Raw genomic sequence first — 23,375 nt, 5'->3', positions numbered from 1 at the left:
TAATTTTACCTTTGCTTAATGTATTGATTGCAAGTTGATACCAGTCAAATGTGAATGGCCACTTCACATTATTCAAAAACACTGTTCACTGCTTTCTACCAAATTACTTAGATAACAATGCTGAAATCAGATATCCAGACTTCTGACCACTTTAATTGTCATTATGTGGGATTCTTCTGAAGCATTAGTCTAAGTATAGTATTGTCAACTATTCCTCTTACATGCTTTATCCAACAGAATTTTGCCTTCTTCTTACCATGTGATACATGCAAGTGGCAGGACAAAAGACAGAAGGCAATCCTAGAGGCCATAAAAGCCTAAAATCTAATATTGTTTAATAAACATATATCATTAACAAGGAAAACAGCATATCAGAGAGGCAAAGTTTATTTGTTTTCTATATCAGCTTATGATTGAGGACATAAGAAACCAAGAATATGATTTCTTCTCATATTCTGGAAAACTTTGTGCTTGACAAGTTAAATATTATCATAGACTTGGAAGAATCTTATAACCCAAAGATAATACTCTGGAATTATGCTTAAACAGATGTGCAACAGTTCCTTTGCAAAGTCACTGCTATGCTATGATCTGAAGACAAAGTTGTTTATCAGACTTTACCAGGGGTTGGCAAATTACACCCCTGAGCCAAATCTGGCCTGAGGCCTATTTTTGTACAGTCTCAAATGATTTTACATTTGTAAAGGGTTGTAAAAATCATGCACACATAAAGAAGAATAGGTAACAGAGATTGCATGTGTCCTGTAAGTCTCAAAATATTTACTACCTAGCCTTTTATAGAAAAGGTATGCTCATTCCTAAGTTTGCATGCATGCTAAATTCTACCAGACTAGGCTGGATGCTGCATGCCTCTAACACAGAAGCTGCACACTATTTAATTTCCTTGGGCTGGGTGGTTCTGTGATATAATTCTGGCCAGTGATATCAAGGTGGTAATTTTTCAGAGTTGCTGGAAAAACTTCTCCTTTCCTGACAAAAGTAATAGATGTGGCTGGTGTTCTCCTTTTCCATTCTTTCTGCCTTGAATATATAGGTGATGCCTGTAGTTGTCAGTGACCAAATTATAATCACGGTTAGGTCAAGAGGACTAACGGCAAAGCCCCTGAACCAACATCTAGAGCAATCTCTTACCTCTGATTTTCTTATTGGAGTAAAATAAACCTCAACTTGTTTAAGCTACTCTTAATCATATTTTCTGAGACTTAAAGCTGAAAGAATTCCTCACATACTAGGTTTTTCTCAGATCTTTGAACATGATATTCCTTTCTACCACATAGCCTTTTATATATGCTCCCCTCTGAAATTCACCCTCTCAATTCCTCCTTCCCAACCCCTATCCTCATTTATTCTCTACTTATTTTTCAGATCTAAGCTGAAAAATCATATTCTCAAGGAAGCCTTCCGTAACCAGTGTCTGCCAAACCCAGGACATGTTTATTGTATGTTCTCATAGCAACTTATTACCCTTCTCTACAATATTTAATCTAAGAGTATTTTCACATTCACTTGAAAATTTGATTAATGTCTTCCCATCTCTTCTACCTGCTTTCTCCAAGAAGGCAGGGACCATGTTTATTTTTTGTTCCTTATTATATCCCCAGTAGCACCTGGCATGATAGCACAAAGTAGGAGCCCAGAAATATTTCCCAAATGAATACTGTCTGTTGGGCAGCAACTACAGCCAACAGACAAACCTGGAATATAATACATAATAATAAAATATGTCATATTATATTATGGGTAAAGATAAAAAGTAAAAGTATGCTAAAACCAGAAGTAGGCTTAGACAAACATCTCAGAGTTAAACTTTTCTGTGGTTGAATACTCAAAAATTCAATATGTTTATCAAAACATTGAATTCTCAAGATAATCATGAAAGAACTACAGGGTGATGATTTTATTTCAATGTCCAATGAAACATCAGAACATATTTTTGTTTATTCTACTCCTGTATTTTTTAGAAGCTGTCAACTATATATATATGTATCTAATGATATATTCATATATTATACTGTAAAACATAAATAAACCTGAAAAGTGCTTTAAATCCTAGTATGTAGTAGCATACAATAAAAGAAAAAAGTTATTGAAAAACAAGTATTTCTATAAATCTCATATATAGTCTTTGGCAGTAGTGATAAGCCCAATGGTACTTAATAGAACGGAAAGTTTTCAAGCCAAAAATATCAAGGATAAACTAACAACTCTAATTCATACTAAAGAAATCTTTATAGAATTGGCTTGTTAAGCATATAGGGTAAATGAAAAGCCAGATGATCAGTCAGATGCTTATTACTCTGACAAAATGTCAGAATCAAAGGATGGTTTATAATTATATTTAAATTAAAAATTCAAAAAAGAAGATCTTGGCCAGACGCAGTGGCTCACACCTATAATTGCAGCACTCTGGGAGGCTGAGGCAGGAGGATCACTTGAGCTCAGGAGTCTGAGGCAAGCCTGAGAAAGAGCGAGACCCTGTCTCTACTAAAAATAGAAAACAGTTAGCTAGGCAACTAAAAATAGAAACAAAAAATTAGCGGGGTGTGCTGGCTTGCACCTGTAGTCCCAGCTACTTGGGAGGCTGAGGCAGCAGGATCGCTGGAGCCCAGGAGTTTGAGGTTGCTGTGAGCTAGGCTGATGCCACGGCACTGTAGCCTGGGCAACAGAGTGAGACTCTGTCTCAAAAAAAAAAAAAAAAAAAAAAAGCAGATCTTAAGAGAAAGGTAAACATGAACAGACAATAATGAAAAACAATAAAACAAAGATAAAGGTAAGTTATTAAGACTTATAATTAGAAAACAGCTAGGAAGGACTAAATGGTTGTAAAACAACTCCATAATATTGATGAAAAAATATTTCTTTTCTTTTCTTTTTTTTTTTTTTTTAAATAGAGATGGGGGTCTCACTCTTGTTCAGGCTGGTCTAGAATTCCTGAGCTCAAGCAATCCTCCCGCCTCGGCCTTCCAGACTGCTAGGATTATAGGCATGAGCCACCTTGCCCAGATGATGAAAAACTTTCTAATGTCTAAGTTATAACAATTATCTAACAAAGAAATAAAAAATAAGGTTTATAGGTCATCTAACTTTCTTTTGTTTGGATAGCTACAGCAGGGTTCTGCAAACTTTTTAAATAAAAGGCTAGATAGTAAGTCTTTTAGTTTTTGCAGGCAATGTGGTCTCTTGTCACAACTACTCAACTTTGCTGTTGTAGTTAGTATAAAAGTAGCCATAGACAATAAGTAAATGACTGAGTATGGCTGTGTTGCAACAACCTTTATTTATGAACACTGAAGTCTGAATTTCTTATTATTTTCATGTGTCACATAATAGTAATCTTCTTTTGATTATTTTCCAACCATTAAAAAAATGTAAAAACCATTGTTAGCTTGCTGGCCAGTACAAAAATAAGCTGTAGGCCAAATTGGCACATGGGCCATAGTTTGCCCACACCTGAACTAGAGTCATATTTTACGTTGCAAAAAACCCAAACATCACTGCAGTGTGGCCAATTTACAAACAGAGCTATTTTAGCCCTGACAATACAAATTCTTCGATACTTGCAAAATTGAATAATACAAAAAAAGTAATTATGTAATCAAATATTAACACTAGAAAATCTCAATCTTAGGTCTATTTAACCCCCCAAAAATGGTCTGGTCAAAAACTTGTGAAGTCAAATAGTTTCCCAGATCCTCATCTGACATTTTCACTAACTATTGATAATTTATGTGACCTGCCAATGATTGAACTATGCCTTAGTTTTCTCATCTATAAAATAGTACTAATATCCTCTCTCACTGATAAAAGCATTGCTATATTAATAAATAAAATATATAAAAAGCCTTTGGAAAAAAGGCTACCTAAACTATCTGAAGGACTATCTTTTTGCCTCTGGAAAAACAGGAACAGTATGAAGACTGAGAAACCAAATGCTTCACTTAGAACTTAGCTGGATATATGGTACCCTCAGATTCATCACCTCACTTGCCCCCACTTTCCCCTTCCAAAAAGTTCCAAGGGTCTGTAGGGGTAGGGAACCTGCGGCCTTCTGATTTCAAGATTTTTCTTTTTTAAGCACAAAAAGGGACAAGAAAAGTTTCATCTTTCTCTTCCACACCCCTTTTAATAAAAGGATTTGTTCTGCAAAATTTGGATTCAGTCAAAAGGCTGTACTCAAGGATCCAGAAGGCCACATGTGGTCCCAAAGCCATAGGTTTCCCATCCTGACCAGAACCCAAGTTACTAAGCCATGCCATGAGAGGCTGCACAAAATATTTTAAAAAATAACCCCGGGCCGGGCGCGGTGGCTCACGCCTGTAATCCTAGCACTCTGGGAGGCCGAGGTGGGCGGATCGTTTGAGCTCAGGAGTTCGAGACCAGCCTGAGCAAGAGCGAGACCCCATCTCTACTAAAAATAGAAAGAAATTATATGGACAGCTAAAAATATATATAGAAAAAATTAGCCGGGCATGGTGGCACATGCCTGTAGTCCCAGCTACTCGGGAGGCTGAGACAGGAGGATCGCTTGAGCTCAGGAGTTTGAGGTTGCTGTGAGCTAGGCTGACGCCACGGCACTCACTCTAGCCTGGGCAACAGAGTGAGACTCTGTCTCAAAAAAAAAAAAAAAAAAAAAATAACCCCGAAGAATTAAGACTTTTTAAAAAAATAAATATTCACTAGTCATACAGATACAACTTATTCTGCACATAACAGAAGCATACTATTCAACTCACCTGTGCTTTCTCCTGATATTTTATCAGCACCGTTGTTACTTGTCCCGCTGTGACGAACTATACTGGAAGAACTTTGATAATTAAGCTTAGGAAGGCAATCAGCACTTCCTTTTGCACTCTCGCTCTCTGACACTGTAGAGATGAAAGTGAAAATGCTAATAAAATGAAATCTATATACATGTGGAGGCATAAAGAGACGGAGCTTTTAGTTCTAAATATTTTTACCTGAAAATAGGTGATAAGAAAATATCAAACATCTCTGTATCTATTTGTCAGGCACAAATAAGTGATTCCACTTACTTGAGGCCTCAAAGCATAGATCAAATATAAGTCAAAGTCCATTAATAAACTTTAAATATTGTTAAACCTCAGGAAAAAACTACCATTTCAAGAAATATATATTTCTGTTACAATAACAGTATTTTGGGAGTTACACAGCCTTCACTCTAATAGTATTTGATTTGGAGAATATTTTGCCACTGCGACTATATACTTCACCCATGAAGCATTTGTATGAAAGTATTAGGTGGTAGAAAGGGTTTGTAATGGGAGGAATGAAAGAGTTATTGATATAATGGGAAAATGCAAAGTGAAACTAGTACTTTTATACTTAAAGTCACTTGTATTTTCTATAAATTCCCATTTTTATACAGTAGCAACTTAATACCTACAGGAACTAGAATCACTCCCTTTTTTATCTTTTTCTTCTTGAATGTCCTCAGTAGATGTATCTCCTCTTCTAACTTCATCCTTAGATAATGAATTATATCCAAGATCAGACTGGCCACCTGGAACACAAAAAGAAACAAAACTCTATGTTGTTTATCATAAACTTCTTTAGTGACTAGAATTAGGAGACACATATTAGTGTTTGGATTTACTTATGGAATATTTTTCTGGATAACTTCTCACTGAAAGCATTATTTTGTTAGCTACTCGCTTCCATCTCTATTAATGCAAGAGAAAGATGATCTCAGAATAACTTATTTTTGGCTCCACTCTGCAGTCAAAAGTAATCATGTACATTGATACTACTATGTGAGCTCCAAAAGTTACAGACAAACCAGACTTTTTTTATACAAGTCCATGACCTTTCTAGCTGAAAGTATGAGTTCCAACTAAGCAATGTAGAAGAGAAATCTGTGGGGAATTCATAACAGACCATTGGCACATAGATCACTGGAGCTAAATGTCTAAATGATTTTACTAAAAAATTGGGTTTTTAAAATTCATTGATAGGTGATTAATTCTTCAAAAAATTTAACTGAATAATTACTGAATTGCACGTGAGTACAAATACATGGAATGAGATAAAAATCTAGTGTTAAAGTTATCATTCAGAAAAGCAAAAGTTATATCTATATAGAAAACTTCTATACATTGTTTTGTTAAACTTCTAATACATTGGCTCTGTATCTTTTTAAGCAAATTGCTTTCACTAGATTAGCCTCAAAAGATAAGGTTTTGAATCCTAGTTCTCTATTTTAGGAGGCATATGATTTTAAATAAACCACTTAACCTTTTTGTTTGAATTTCAGGTTCCCCCAGATTTGTAAAAGCCAAAGTTGTTAAGATTATATGAGACTACATAAGAAATGGTTTTATAAACTTGTAAAGCACTATCCAAAGAAATTATATTAAATATCACTAGGTATTTACATTAATACCTTTGTTATAGTCTTGTTTTTATTTTTTCTACTCAAACTTTCAGGTCCATTTCCAAAGAAACTACAAATAGAAAAATTTGAAGATCATCTTCATGAAATTCATGCTTTTATTAGGTTCTGTACTATTTTAAGATAGCCTTTTTAAAAGTCATAATTAAAAATAAAAGATAGACATCTTCATTTTTAAGAGATAATGCCCAAAGGATGACTACCATAACTCTGATTAAATTCATATTACCTAATCAAGACATAAAACCAGTCAAGGAAGAATAACTATTCATATTACATTTCAATACAATTAGCTTACATTTATTAATCTTAAAAGTAGGCATAAAAGGAGACAGACCAAAATAACGTTGTCATTTGCAGAGATAGGAGCTTTCATATTGTATTAGTAAGGCTTCAATTATTAAAGTTTCGATCCATTAAGAGCTTGCTCTTATACTACATTCAAAAGTCATGTATAATTTTTAAAATGTAATAATGAAAAGGACAGAATTATGCAAGTAATTTAAATCTGTCAGTTGTAATAAAAGGAAAAGCTTATATACAAATCTTATATTTTATAGAGATTAATGCCACCTTCAGTGCTAGAATGCTATGTTTTTTATATATTTAAAAATTTTTTATTAAAACTTTTATCTTAAAATAGTTTAAGACTTAAAAGTTGCAAAAATAGTACAGTACAGAGAGTTTCTGGGTACCCTCACTTAGTTTCCTCCAATGATAGTATCTTACATACCCATAGTACATTGTCAAAACCAGAAAACTGACATTAGTCCAGTACTATCAAAGCAGATATAGAGCTATAAGTTTTTGGTCCTTTTTTTAAAACTCTAGTAACATTTTCACAATTTCAAAGAATTTATCCTAAGAAAATGATATGGTAAATAGATCTGTGTGCTATCCGGAGTTAATTCGATTATCATTTACTAACTACTTGAAGAAAGTACTTTATAACCTCTCTTAAATTTTTATTTCTATTCAAATAATGAATAAAATTGCATATAGTTATGAAATTCAATATCAAATCAAGTACCTAACATAAAATGAAAGTGTCGACAGTTAAACACATCACTGAAAATAAAAATTTTTCAAAATATAGACTAGCAAATCTAGTTTTAAAAATGTACTATAATAAATGTATACATAAGCATACACAAACCTGTACTAGATCTATCATCAGTAGCATATACTTTGATTAAACCCGTATTAAAAGGTGCCTGCTCCACAGTGTGTGTCCCATGACCACTATCCATGCTGCCATGACTAACAGCATCCAGGTCACTGCCATCTGCTTAGGAACACAATTTGACAGTATTTTACTACTCAAGGATATACCAAAAATACATATTAACTTGTTGCTCAAGCCAAAAATCTATGAACATAATATTTAACATGGAAAGTGTCGCATAATTAGCAAAATACAACTATAACAAAGAAACCTATTGGAATTATTAATGAACACTCAAACAAGACCACCAAAAGGCGATACTTTAACAGTTGAAACAGAAGTGAAAGCTGGTGTTTTTTAAATGGGAAGAGCACTCTAATATTAGAATTTGATTAATGGTAATAAAAACTAAAATATATTCAATATTTTAAAACTATTTAAAATTTCTAAAAATGTAAAATGTAACTAGTCAATTAATTTTGAAGAATAAATAAAACACATAAATCCTTTACCTGAGAGAGTTGTTTGTGATAAGTGTGCATGTTTCTTTAAAGCTCTTTTGAACTGTGCTACTCCTAAGACAACATTTCTTACTTTTGTCCAGAGAAAACGGCCACTACGACTTCTTGAAGGCCAGGTACTTTCCAAAACAGCCTATTCATTCAACAAAATAAAATAATTAGTAAAAATAAATGCTAAATAACCCCTGCATAGATTATTTTTGCCACTAAATTAAGATCGTATAATGACAAAAATAATACTATTTCTCTATTAAATCACATTAATTTACCTTATTATAGTAACCATAAGTAATGGCATTAGGGTCAATACCAGCTTTCCGCATTTCAAAAAGCACTCGAACTGCAAGCACTGGTTGATCATACTGTCCACAGAGCTGCATAAGAATGCGGTAGCACACCTGAAACACAAGTTCCAAAGTGTACAGAAACAAAGATGTCTATGTATATAAATCTAGAATAAAATAATGCACTTTAAAGAATAACCATTACCTCATCAGGTGGATCCATCTTCTTTGATTGCATTTTTTTAAGCACATCATATGCTGCTTTCAGAGCCCTGACTTTTGAATTACATACTTTCACATAAGCTGGGAGACAAATAAACCACAGTCCATAACAGTGACGCAGTAGACACCTAGACCACATCTGAGGGATGGAAGAATATCTCTTTGCAATTTTATGGGCTGACTTAATTTCCTAGAAAAAATACAAGGATCTTATTAACAAATTTATACACTTAGGCATTATTATTTAGCTAAATGCCAAACAAGTACAAGCCACATGTTTTATAATGTTTCCACAACAAATCTGTCTATAATTAATATATTTTCAAGCCGCTGCTTGAATCTGAATTAAATAATATGTAAAATAAAGTTCTAGGACAAGAGAACTAGTTTATTTCTTAAAGTCAGATTACTCTAAACTATCTTAGTGCTTTGGGGTACATGATAATCTAGTGATAGCTATATACAGGGTTATAAAGTAAATTAAGGGAGGGTAAGTGCACAATTTACTTCTTGTTCTAATATTTGATTACATGAAGAATGCAAAAATTTCAAAGCACCTGTTTTGTTCTTCTGAACATAGGAGATGGGCTACTAGGACTACTTGATTTTGATGGCAATTTGTTCTTTCGCACTTGTAGAAATCCTTCAGGTCTCTCAAATAAATTGTTCCTAAGAACTGGAAATCCATTATAGCTGTTTCAGAAAGCAAAAAAAAAAAAAAAAGTTCTCAAGTATACACAGATGATCACTGTGGTTACAAGATAAAAAAATTATGATCAATAACGTCTTAACCTAGAATTTATTTTAACTATCTTTCTCCATCAGACTACGATATATGCTCAGCAAATATTCATACTAATGTTGCTTTTCTTACTATAATGCTTAGAAATGTAATAGCCAAATACAGACTTAAGTATATGTTTTTTGGGGAAAAAGGAAAATACATTTAAATTTTCACGAACTTGACATCAAACTCCAAAGTCTCAAGAAAACCTTTAAAAGTTAGTATTCATGTAAATATATTGCAAACATATTATAATAGATAATGTGACAGTTGGTAAAAGGTCCTCTTTCAAACAGAATAATCATTAATGTCATTGCTTTGGATTAACATATTTACTGTAGAACCTCCCTCTTAGAAAGATGCAAATAACCACCTTAGGTTTAAAACACTAGCACACCAGGCCCAGCTCTCACATTATCATGAATTGGCTTTTCAGGTTAGCTAGCAGGTTCAGGGCCTCATTTATGAGAAAGAACATTGAGGAGGTTGAAAAAGAGGAAGAAAAGATTAGAAGAGATGGCTCTGTGAGCAGGTAGGTCTAATTAGGGTGCTAGAACAAGGTGCTCTGGGCATTTAAAAGGTAGCAGCTAGGCCAGGCACAGTTGTACATGCCTGCAGTCCCAGCTACTCTGAAGGCCGAGGCAGGTGGATAACTTAAGCCAAGGAGTTCAAGGCTGTAGTGCACTATGATCACACCTCCAAATAGCCACTGCACTGCAGGCCTGCGCAACATAGTGAGACCTCATTTCTAAAATAAGTAAATAAGTAAAAGGTAGCAGCTAAAATAAAGACATGCTGAAAAGAAAAGAGGCTCCCAAAAAACACACTCAACCTATTTAAGAATATTATGCAATATTCTTAAAGGCACATAGTTTTAATTAAGAAGAAACCTAACTATAACAAAAGAGGATACACAATAACTGTTATTCATTACTATAGGCAAATTCTGTAGAATAATAAAATATTAGCAATGATTGAATGTTGAGTAGGAAACAGCAAAGAAATTCAGGAAAGCCATATCTCTTTTCAAAATTCATTCTATGTACATGGTGACATAATAAGACCATTTTGTGTGTCTTATGGAAATGTCTCATTATTTTACACAGATAATTAAGTGTATGAGTCATCTTTTATTAGGAGGACCCTCTGTGCTCATTAAGGACATTTAAGTTGTTTTTCCAATGATAGTTATGATTATACCAAAAATTATATTGGTAGCCTCAAGAAAAAAAATGATTTAGACTTTAAAAAAAAGAAAACTTTTTAAGCTAAGTAATTTTCTTGTTCAAGGACTAAACCTAAAAGTAAAATTTAAATTAAAAAGTTAAAAGCAAACCAGAGAAATAAAAACAAAACTATATTAGTGAAACATACTAGAAGATGACTAAGAAGTATAAAGTAAAAGAAATCAAAGAAATGAGATCTTGTTTAGAAAGAAAAAAGAAGAGGACAGGTAGGTAGCTCACACCTGTAATCTCAGCACTTTGGGAGGCCAAGGTGAGAGTATTGCTTGAGGCCAGGAGTTTGAGACCAGCCTGGGCAATAGTGAGACCCTATCTCTACAAAAAATTAAAAAAAAAAAAAATTAACTGGGCGTGGTGGCGTGTACCCACAGTCCCAGCTACTCGGGAGGCTGAGGCAAGAGGATTGCTTGAGCCCAGGAGTTCGAGGCTGCAGTAAGCCGTGATTACACCACTGCACGCTAGCCTGGGCAACAAAGCGAGACCGTGTTTTGAAAAAAAGAAAAGAAAAGGAAAAGGAAAAAAGAAGAAGAGAAAAAGAGAAAAATTAAGAGAAATATTTGGAATACCTTTGACAACAGACAGATTTTTAAAAAGTGAAATGAGAACATTACTAGATGAAAAAAGCAGAAATCAAGTGGCCTCTGAATTAATCTGCATTCACAAACATCTATCACACCATTTTTTCATCTGTAAAATGAAGGATTTAATGCTAGTCATATATGAGGATGTCCTGAAAAATCCTTTTCAATGAAAATAACAAACTGTGACTCAATGAATAATAGAGGTAAAGTGGTTTTAGAATCTTTAAACAAAGTAGCAAAGTATTATTGGAGAATTAAAAAGACATTTCAATTATAAAAGAAAATACAATTTTAAGTAAAAATAAATAAAGACTAAAGACTAAATAATAAATCTACCTCTATCATAGCCCTATTTTACTGTGCTCAAGACTTTCCTCTATTCTCCACTAGACTTGAAGGCAAGTACAGTGTATTTATTACTCAAGTCTATATACCACGCACTTAGCATAGTATCTAACCAAATTTCCTAAATTAACAGTGATCAATTTTAATAATTCTATGATTTAAAAATAAAAACTCATGACAAAATTAATAGCCTAAAATATCATTATCATACAAATTAAGGCCACAAATATTGACTCTAAATTAGATTTCATCTTTTTGTAAATCAAGGTTGCATTAATCAACATGTGTATGGGATGAAAAGAGGGACTGAAGGTGAGGAAACTAGCTTTAGTGAGAAACAAGGATCAGAAGTCTATAATAAAAGTGCTACATTTGAGGTGGGGAGTCTAACTGAATTTAATCAACATTTGTGAGGACAGATACTTATGCAGACATAATTGGAGAGCTTTCCAAGTCCATATTACGCAAAATTATATATATTTTTTCTTTTTATGCCTCAAAACTTAATAATGGATGTGGGATAAGCTTGCTTACCACCTAAAAATTAGGGATCTGTAAAGTTTGGATTTTTGAAAATACCACAGTCCTTAGAAAGCTACGTCACAGATGATGGATCGCTTCTCTTTTTCAATCTCAAACATTCTGCCTCTTGAATACCTGTACTGTAAAGGGGGTTCTTCACCATTGGGTAGATGGGGGATCTCAGGTGGTGTTACAAAAACAGTATGTTCACTTTTGAAAGATTCATCCAGTTCTATAAGTCGCACTTCACCACTCTTGTCCACATCCACCTAAACGAGTTTAAAAAACACATATTACAAAAACCACATTGGTTAGCCATATATTCGTCTGTAGGGAAATGGTTAAATGAATCACCTGCACAAATGAATACCAAAGAGCTATTAAAAAAAAAAAAAAGAATGAGCAAGTTCTCTATGTACCACTACAGAAAGAGCTTGATGATAATTAAGTGAAAATAGCAAGGTGCAAATCGTTGTAAATAGTAGACTACCTTTTGAGTAAAAAACAGGGGGAAATAAGAACATTTATTCATTTTTTTCTTACATTTACATAAAGAAATACTAGAAGGATACTAAGAAAAGTAATTACGTATATGGGGAAGAGGAGAAGAATAGAGTGGACGAGGATGGGATAGGAACCCAGATGTCTCGATATATACCTTTTTATATTGTTCTGCATTTTGAATCATACAAATGTAATCAAGAAATAAGATTTTTGAAAATGCATATACGTGTGTCTGTGTGATAAGAGTAGAGGATTCTGTATATTTTTAAAATGTATACTAAATATAACAAATTTCCCTAAGTTCTTTCAGTTATATAGAAGTACTTTTGAGTTAAGCTCTAGTCATATCAATATTGAAAGCACTTTAGGGTGCAGTGGCCCATGCCTAGAGTCCTGGCACTCTGGGAGGTCAAGGCCAGAGGATCACTTGAGGTCAGGAGTTTGAGATCAATCTGAGCAAGAGAGAGATCCTGTCTCTACAAAAAATAGAAAAGTTAGCTGGGCATGAGGGAACACGCCTATAGGCCCAGCTACTCCAGAGGCTGAGGCAGGAGAATCACTTGAGCCCGGGAGTTTGAGTTTGTAGTGAGCTATGATCATGCCACTGCCCTCATGCCTGGGCCACAAGGCGAGACACTGTCTCAAAAAAAAAAAAAAAAAAAAAAAATTAATTAGTCTAAAAGAAGGTATCTTTCTTTTCAGCTTGTCAAAAAGACTTTTATATGGTGCAATTAGCAATGATATAATAAATATAGTAAACTGGATAATCACATACCCTGCTAGTACTCTAAATTGGTACAAAATTGCTTTTTTAGAAAGCAAGGTGTGTTTAAACATTTCCACTTTATTCTATGAAAATAACCTAACATGAAAAAAAGCTATTAGCATGAAAGATGTTTTTTGGAGGATTGCAATAGCAATAAATTGGAAGTCATCTACATGTCAAAAAATAAGTAAATGAATGAAGTATGGTAAATACACTGGATGAAGTTTAGTCATTAAAAATTAAAATAGTAAAGATTATGTAGACTTCTGGTTGAATAAGACAAATTAAACACAGCAGCTGGCCTTCAATACCTCCAGAAATCCCACCAAAATGAGAGTATGGAGACAAAACAAAACACTTGCAAAGACAAAATGAACTAGAAAGGAGAAAAACAGCACAGTCTGGAGTTCAAAATATTTTAGAAGCTACAAAGTAGATTGGTGTGACCTGTGAAAACTGAAAGCCACGTATCTGGCACTGGGGAGGGATAGAGGAGAGATGCCAAAAAGCAAGCTGTTTTGCTCTGTAGAGCCCCAGACAGGTCAGGAAAGGAAAGCGCTACAGGTACTTACAGAAGGGAGTACAAATGGGGTTGAAGCAGGAGAATTAGTTAAAAGCCTGAATTTAAGGACTCCCAGATTCCTGGCCCAACTCAACACAGTTAGGTCACTACCTTTCCCCAGAGCTAGCAGAAGACTAGGTTGGATCTTTCTGGGTGAACCACAGGGACTTTAGACTTAAGGATGCCGGAGGAGGTGAGGGAGGTTACTAAATACAAATAAAGTAAAAGCTTTACTTTCCAGTAAAGAGATAACCTCAGTTATCTTTCCCACTCAGCTCTGAGAATATTGGCAAGTTAGGTTTATTCTACTCAGGCTAGAGACTGTGGGATACCTTTTGGGGAAGCTAGTTGGGCTAAAGAAAAGAATTATAGACACCAATTAAACAGGGACTCTAGTGAAATAGTTAAGTTTCATTATGAGCATTAATCTCACACCTAAGGAAACTCCAAGCTCCATTTTCCTGGAAATAGCTGCAGTGAAGCACAAGTTTCACTCTTGAAAATGAATACCAACCAAAGATTACTAGACACAAAGAAAACCAATAACTTTAAAGAGAACAAAATAAATATTAAAAGGTACTCAGAAACAGCAGAGACAATGCAGGGAGAAGAAACCTTCAAAATAATTAAAATGAATAATCCTATGTCCATAAAATAGGAACAAGATACTATTAAAAAGGAACATTAAATGAATAGAAAAAAGTTTATGGAAATTACATATGTGACAGGAGAAATAAAAAAGTATACTATAAGGGTTAGAAGATAAAATTGAAGAAATCTTCCAAAAAGTGGAACTGAAAGACAAAGAGAGAGAAAATAGAATGACAAAAATAAGAAAAGAGGATCAGGCCAGGAGGACCAATATTCAAATAATATGTATTTCAGAAAAAGAGAACAGAGAAAATAGAGGAGAGAAATTAATCAGAATTGAAGGAAATGAACCCACAGAGTAAATGGGCCTGCTTGTATCCAACTCAATGAAGAAAACAAGGCCTACATGAGGCATATCCTTACAAAATTTCAGAACATCAGGGATCTTAAAAGCTTCCAGAGGGAAAAAGAGATCTGGTACAAAAGATCAGAAACCAAGATAGTATTAGACTTATCAATAAGACTTGGTTTATTTCCTTGTTACGGTGAAGAATAAGTTACTGAAGGCAAAATGTGGCATCCAACTCTGGAGAGAGGTCAATATAATTCCCAAGATGACAGTGAGGGAAAATCCCAGGTGACAGACTAGAAAGCAATCAGTTCATGTTGGAACAAGAGGATGGAAAGCTACAACAAGAATTCTTCCCCCAAAACAAACAAAAAAATCAAAGGGATAAATTACCTGATATGATGGAAAAATTGAGAGATTTTTCACCTCTGTACAAGGTGAAAAGTTGGAGATGAATTAAAAATAGACACAAAACAAAAAATACAATTGCTGACCTGAGGGAAAACAAAAATCCATGCATGAAAGGAAATTTAATTACAGTATTTATGTGGCCCAGCTGTGACTAGCTAACACTGAACAATTATTTGATCAAAACTCATAACTATATTGGAAGATTGGTGATGGTTGTAAATATGATATAATAGATAATATAGAAAACAACAAGCAGCAATAAAAATTCCCTCATATCTTAAGGTAAATGACTGAAGAAATAGTAGAAAGAAAAGGTGATTGCCTCTGGGAAATAGAAACAAGGTAGGTAGGAATGAGACACAGCCTTGTAAAATTATTTAATTTTTTAAACTATGCCATGTTTTATTCTGGTAAAAGTGAAAATTTACTCTTAAAATACTTAGCAGCAATATTAAAAATGCTTAAGATCTGGTTAGGTTAAAAAAATAAAATGCCATCTTATAACTATGTAAAAAACACTGGAAGTAAATGTAAAATGGATTTTACATTTGGGCCCTGGGCTTATGGAGTTTTATTTTTCCCTTTTATCTTCCATACTTCCTGTTACTTTAGTATTAATAGAAGTGTTAAAAAAATTAAACTTTCTATAAAAACAAAGATTGCTTTAGCCATTATTAGAAAAACTAAAGGTATTTTTAAAAACAACATTAGAAACATGTCAATAATAATTCAAAATCATAGGTATCACTAGTAGGATGTGGTATCCATGGTCAACCCAAGAACAAATAAGATTCTTTATAGCCACAGATATTTTTATGCAGATGAAATGCAGTTACTCTAATTTGTAAGGGCAGCAATGACAATGAAGTAGAAAGGATGGATAAGAATAAAAAGCTTAAAATAAATAGACAAGGTTGCTAGAAAGACTGGAGACTCCCCTGTCTCCATGATGGAACATAATGAAAGGACTATGGCTGTGTGCAGTGGCTGGCACCTGTAATCCCAGCTACCTGGGAGGATCGCTTCAGCCCAAGAGTTCGAAACCTGGGCCAAACAGTGAGACCCCATCTCTAAAAATAAAAAATTTAAAAAAGTATCCAGGCATGGTGACCCACAACTGTAGTCCCAGCTAGTTGGGAGGCTGAGGCCGGAGGATTGTTTGAGCCCAGGAGTTCCAGACTGCAGTGAGCTATGATTGCACCACTGTACTCTAGCCTGGGTAACAGAGAGACCCCATCTCTGAAAAGAAAAAATAAAAAAAAAAAAAAAAGAGAGAGGCCTGCTTGTCTGTGAGCACCAGGTATTTTTAAATTTTTATTTATTCATTTAACAGTTCTCTTTCTTTCCTTCTTTCTTTAGCAGCTTCTCCCTCTCCAGACCCCTGCCAACTTCCCATTCTGCAGTCATACTGTTGTTACGGAAGAAGCCTGGGGTCTTCTAGGACAACTATTCTAATTCTCAGTATTGTAAAGTCTATTAAAATATTAAAAGTTTGCACTGTCAATTCACTATGTGGGTAAAAGATACTTCCCTTTACTTGTATACCAATGAAAATCTCATTTTGACATTATAAAAATAGCCATGCAATAATTCCTACGTTTATCAGTTGGGCATCTTTGTCTTTTGGAAAGCACAGTGACATCTGTCTCTATTGAGAGAAAAAGAAATCCAACACCCACAACAGAATAAAATAATTCTCATACTGTCTTCATATTTTTTTATTTAAGACATTAAGATGCTCAGAAAACACTGGAAAGGGAAGCTTGAGAAACCAAGAAAAAATCTTACCAGACTATTTGTTACACAAAACTGCCCTTAGTTAAGCATCATCCCTCAGGAACAGATTGTAAGGATTTAAAATGTAATCACATGAAGAATAAGAACACACGGTTCTTAAATTAGTCATAAATGAAACTAAAATAATTCTCATATTTTTTTTTCTTATTTCTATTCGGCGTTACCCAGTCTACCTTTTTGAAGTCAGTCAAATGTTTTCTATTTGGATATGCTAAGATCAAAAGAATAACATGTCTAACTTCAGTTCAATCTTAGTCACGAATTGGCTTAGGAAGTTAACACATATCTAATATTATTTTTCTTTCCATAGCTAAACTGCCAAAGACTAGAGGATTTGTTCATTTAAAAACTTAAGTTCAAAGTCACTCGACTAAGGAATAATCCCTATATAACTGATTATTTTAAAGTGCTATTGACATTCAGAAAGCATTTGCAGATGAAAAGCACTGACTTTTTATGAGTTACTTATTGTGGTATTAAAAACATGAAAGGCAGTAACAGTGTTGTATAATTATTTATATTTTAGGAAGTTCTGCTTAATAACACCAGGGATTCAATTAACCTCTGCTCTATATATGAAATTTATTAAGATATACTTTGAATCTTGTGACATTTTATGTTCTCAAATAAGAGTCCCTTGAATTATAATAAAGCAAATACAAGTAACTATGTTTTAGTGTATTAAGTTTCAGTGTTGATTTTCTGGCTGGTCATGAAAATCTTTAAGTATGATGTTAATCCATTATGTATAAAAGTGATCTTTTATTGGATCTAGACTTTGGATAAATAACATTTTAGGAAAATAATCTATCTAGAAACAATGATTACACAATTAATGGAATTTTCTTTTTTTGAGACTTCTCAGAATTCATATTCTTTAAGCAATTATTCCAGTCAGCTCCTTTGTTGACTACTATCACATAAACAATAGGTGACCTACAGAAAATCCTAGACAACATAATGTATTATCACTACTAAGATAGCCTCCTTAGGACATGATACTCTAGGTAGGCAGCAAAATTATAAGCCTTGTATGTCTTACAATATTAGTATTTCTTTAAACCATGTGACACTACAACATGACTTCTTAACTGAAACAGAAACTTGTAAACAAGATACATAAAATGGGACAAAAATAAAAAGGAACAATGTAAGATTTCTCTCTTCTCATTGAAATTGGATTCTTACAACTAATTCAGTGTTCCCATGTGGATTAATAAATGTAGTGGCTAAAGCATGGTATTAGCAAACCCTTGGTCACTAATTTGGTCCCTTATGATTCAGTTAGATCAGTACAAGGAAAAACCACTACACAAATATACGCCACTGTTCGTAAGGAAAGCTCAGTGAGTACCTATGTATAATCAGTGGAAGCATAGCACCACATGGGAAAAATCATTCAAAGTTTATGCCAGTCAGAAATATCGTTTTTATATACAAAAAACTAACACAACTGTTACCGTAAAAAAGGATTTAGAAACTTACTCCTTTAAAAAGCACACCTTTCTATTTATTGTCTCTATTTATTTTATTAGCACCAAATACGGCAAGCTTAAAAATTTGATTACAATATTAAAAAACAACTTCTCAGTATAATGCTGTAATAAAGGCAAAACTGTGAAGGAGCTATAACATTATCTCCTTCTCAAAATAAACAGGTTTTCAAAGCTTGCCTCTATAGAAGCAGAACTCAATTTTAAAAAAGGCAGGGTTCTATAATTCTGTTTGTAGAAATAAATCTTCCCCCAAAACATGTCCTTTCTGGGGTGATGAAAATCTTCTATATTTGGAAGTCATGGTTACATGGAAATATATATTTGTTCAAAAGTCATCAAAACTGTACACATGAATGATGTATTTACTGTTTCTATATTGTATCTTAATAAATTTTATTTTTAAAAATGTCCTAAAAAGTGGTTAGTATATCATTCCACATGTAAAACGTTAATACATATTTCTAGCACAACACTAGCACAATACCATTTGAACTACAGATAATCACCATTTATATCAATGTTTCTGTGGGAAAATGATCATGAGTTCTAACCAGGTAATGGCATGTACTCATCGTTTCCCTACTTCAAAGCATTTCAAAGATGAGGGCTGATATTTCTGAACACCTTAGCTTGTTAATTCTCTATCTGGCCCAGAAACAGTATTTCTCTACATCAGCCATCCCTCAACTGTTTTAAATTGAAGGAAAAGGTAGATTCTTTCACAAGGCTCTGAACGGGTTCCTACTGTTTATATGCGTAAGTAATTCAAAAACTGAACATTTCTATCACATGAAGTGATAAAATCAAATGAACTATTAATTTATAAACTTGAATAAAACCTAGCCAAATATAAAAATAGCCACATTTTCTACTTTTTAGTTTATACAACAATACTCTGAATACCATGAGACATGCAGTTATAATTATATCTCCTTATAATATTTTTTAAACATAGAGAAAAAAACAATACAAGAAAGAGTAAGCAAGGTGAGGTAGTTCATGCTTGTAATCCTAGTACTTTGGGAGGCCGAGAAGGGAGGGTCACTTGAGGCTTAATACAAGACCAGCATGGGCAACAGCGAGACCTTGTCTAACAAAAAATTTTAAAAAAATTAGTTGGGTGTGGTGGCACGCAGCTTTAGTCCCAGCTACTCAGGAGGCTGAGGCAGGAAGATCACTTGAGCCCAAGAGTTTGAGGTTGCAGTGAGCTATGATGATACCACTGCACTCTAGCCCAGGCAATAGAGTGAAACCCTGGCTCCAAAAAAAAAAAAAAAAATACCAAATGACTAAAGTCATAGGTATAACAGCTGAGATTAAAGTACTACTGTTTCCGTTCCCAGTCATTGCAGAAGAAAAAAAAAAAAAAAAAGTACTACTGATTCCCAATGCAGTGCTTTTCCTTTATACCATGCATAGTGAGAATCATTCTCATTTTTATAAGACACATTTGGTACTTATTTAACAACAATAAAGGACATTTTCATGTTAAACTCAGAATTGAGCCAATTTCTGAATTTTGAGGGATAAGTTGTATTTTGGCTATTGTGCCAAAAAAAAAAAAATCACTGATTTTCTTCCACATAAATTTGAAAGTGACAGACTTCTTTAAATAACTTTACAATATTAAATTGTTGACATAATATATGATAAAGCTTTGTTTTCTTCCTTTTTCATGGGTATAAGATCATAGACATTATATATATATATATATACACAAATAATCACAAATTTATAGAAAAACCAAGTATAGTAAAAATAACTTCTCCTTTGATCTTTGGGAGTAAGCTGCTGACTTGATGACCCATCACCCCTGAATACTTTAATATGTACTTTCTACAAACAAGGACATTCTCCTACATAACTACAACTAGAAATTAACACTAGGATTACTACTATGAAATCTTCAAACCATAAGTTTTGTTGATTAACCAAATAATGTTATACCAAAAGGATCCAGTTCTGAACTATGCATTGCATTTGGTTGTCAAATCTCTTTACTTCACTTTAGAAGTTTCTCAATTTTTACTTTATTTCCTTAACCTTGATATTTTATGGATTATCATGTTCTTCAATTTGTGTTTCTCTAATATATCCTTGAGATTTTACAGGTTATGCATCTTTGGCAGAATTATTATAGAAATGACGTTGTCTTCTCATTGTAACCTATTAGGGGCACACAATCTTGATCTGTCCCATTATATATGATGTTTGTTTCCTTAGATCACTTGATTAAAGTAGCATCTGCCAGGATTTTCCATTATAAAGTTACTCTTTCTCCCTTTGTCATTAATATGTATTTTGTGGGGAGGTACTTAGAAACCATGTAAGATCCTGCTTCTCATTATAGACTTTAAATTGACTGATTGATACCTGTGTAGACTCATGGTTTCTTATTTTATTCAATGGGTTAATCTGTTACTAACATTTGATTGCCCTAGACTTGCCTGTGGGAAATCCCTTCAAATTGGCTTGTATATGTGTGTGTGTGTGTGTGTTGTGTTTTGTGTTAACATATCTTCATCACTCTTGGAGCAATTCCTTCTATTCTAGTACAAGATACTTTGAGGCTCATCTTATACTTCCCTTACCCTAGACCTGGGACCAACTATTTCTCCAAGGAGTCTTGATTCTTTTTTGTAGGGAATGGTATTTAGAAGCTAAAACCTAAGCATTAGGTGAATTCACTGCTTTTGGTGTGTGGCTGCTCCCAGATCCTCTCAATGTACAGAAGTGAGGAATACATGTGTATATACACATAAACACATATATCTAGACTTATTTCTGCATCTATCATTGAAAACCAATGATATCACACCAAACCTCCAATTCCATTCCAACACTAGAGGGTTCAATTCTAGTTTTCGCCACTTCTGTATTTGTAAATCCCTTCTCTGACAGTAAGAATCTTCATTATCTTTAATATATTTATTTGATCGATCCCCCCCACGTGTAACATTCTCCCCTCTTTACCACTACCTTCTCCCACACAAATGACTTCTACACTTTAATTTGGTTTTGACAAGCCTCTCCTGATCAAATTCCACCCACCATGCTAGCACTTCCCTCATCCAGATAAAACTCTGACATCCTACCCACTTCCACCCCATGAGGACACTCTCCTCACCCTGCTCAAACTCTGGCCCTCCATGTTGTCCTTGCCTCTGTAGGAATGCTCTTCTCATTCTGTTTAGGTTCTGACACCACACAGCAGTCCACCCCCGAACACCCTCTTTAGATTGCTTGTCCTCTGATTCTTCATGCTAGACCATGTCTCTGCATGGATACTCTCTTCACTTGGCTTGGGCTCCAACATCCTATGCTAGATTGCTCCTCCTTCCCTGCCATATTCAGGTTTCGACACCCCATTTTGGAACACTGTTCCCCCACCTCCTCTCTCTCTCTCTCCAGCATAGATAACTACCTTGCTCTGTCCCATTTAATGATATTAGGATGAAGAAGAAGGGGAAGTTTTCATACATAAATTTAAAATAGTAGAAGTAATTAATTTAAGCTACAAACTCACTCCCAATTGTAGAAATATTCAGATGAGATATCTATTACGCTTTACACCTATTCTCAGCATATGACAATCCACCTCAGACAAAAAGAAGAGGTGAAAATTAAGGATGTTCAAGTTGGAGGTCCATAGCCTTAGAAAAATTTCCAGTCTAGAAGTGAACAGACAGGGTTAGGGCCCTGATTGTTAAAACTCATGATTTAGTAAAACCCTGCAAGGTATTTGTAAAAGGTGTGCCTTATAATTTCAAGCAGGCTACCAAAACTTTCATTTGGAGTGGTCAATGATGAAAACTGAATTAATTTAGATTTTTTTAAAAGCCATAAATAGGAACTCTTAACATTTACAGCACTCACACAAAATAAGTTAGGGCACTGCAGACATATTGTTACTTACTTTATCTACACAATCATCAAAAAATGCCAGGCTTGCATCTTTATCACTGACAAAAGAACATTCTTCAATGAAGCGAATAAACATTTGTGTTTTGGTCATCATGTTATAGAATTTTTGATGTGACCGGTCCCGGCTTCTTAAGAAAGCTGTTTGACATAAATATATAACGTCAGAATATACAATGTCACTCACAGATTCATAAAATATTTAGGCCAGAAGGAACTTGATCAACAATGTCACCTATACCTCCCACACCCCGACAATTTTGCATATGCCCATATATATATGGCTTTTTCAAAGCAGCAGTAACATTACTTCTTGTATTCATGTATTTTGTGTCTTGCTTACTGAAAACAAAGTAAAAGTTTATTTTCTGATTTTACCCAACATCTTTCTAATTATATGCAGTTATACTGCACTTGGGTCTTCTTTTGGGCCCATGAATTCAAGCTCTTTCCAGCCTTGGAGATTTTGTATAAATTGTTCTCTCTGCCTAAAACACTCTCCTGGCTTTCTCGTTGCCTGGCTAATTTCTATCCACCTTTCAGATCATCGATCAGATGTTACTTCTTCAGAAAGGTCTTCTGTGATCTAAAATTGTGAACTAAAACTGTACACTCATATTATTTCTAATTGTTTATCCTCTTGACTATAAGCTGTGTGAAAGAAGTGACTATGTCTCTCTTTTTTTTCTTTTGGCCATGTCTCTTTTGCATACCACTACTGCATATCACTATATATACCCAATACCTAGCATTTGGAGGCACTCAATATATACTTATTAAATAAGTTTTCCTTTCACATGTTGAATCCTACAAAAGAAATTAAATACATATTATGACACCAGTTGCACTCCAGAGCTTCCCAACCTTTTATGCCTCATGG

General features: G+C 34.1%; 1 protein-coding gene across 1 annotated transcript in view; it reads right to left on the bottom strand.

Moving 5' to 3' along the window:
- Positions 1-23,375, bottom strand: part of DENND4A (DENN domain containing 4A) — a 109,850-nt gene that overhangs the window by 31,575 nt on the left and 54,900 nt on the right. Inside the window, exons 15-23 of the mRNA XM_069482664.1 lie at positions 22,491-22,636; positions 12,234-12,367; positions 9,180-9,315; positions 8,606-8,812; positions 8,386-8,514; positions 8,108-8,249; positions 7,587-7,718; positions 5,426-5,542; positions 4,755-4,886 (exon numbers count right to left, since the gene is read on the bottom strand). Of these exons, the coding sequence (XP_069338765.1) occupies positions 4,755-4,886; positions 5,426-5,542; positions 7,587-7,718; positions 8,108-8,249; positions 8,386-8,514; positions 8,606-8,812; positions 9,180-9,315; positions 12,234-12,367; positions 22,491-22,636 (1,275 nt within the window). The remainder of the gene's footprint in view (positions 1-4,754; positions 4,887-5,425; positions 5,543-7,586; positions 7,719-8,107; positions 8,250-8,385; positions 8,515-8,605; positions 8,813-9,179; positions 9,316-12,233; positions 12,368-22,490; positions 22,637-23,375) is intronic.

Source organism: Eulemur rufifrons, chromosome 2 (genome assembly GCF_041146395.1).
Source record: "Eulemur rufifrons isolate Redbay chromosome 2, OSU_ERuf_1, whole genome shotgun sequence".
NCBI lineage: Eukaryota > Metazoa > Chordata > Mammalia > Primates > Lemuridae > Eulemur > Eulemur rufifrons.
This window is presented reverse-complemented; position numbering and strand designations above follow the sequence as displayed.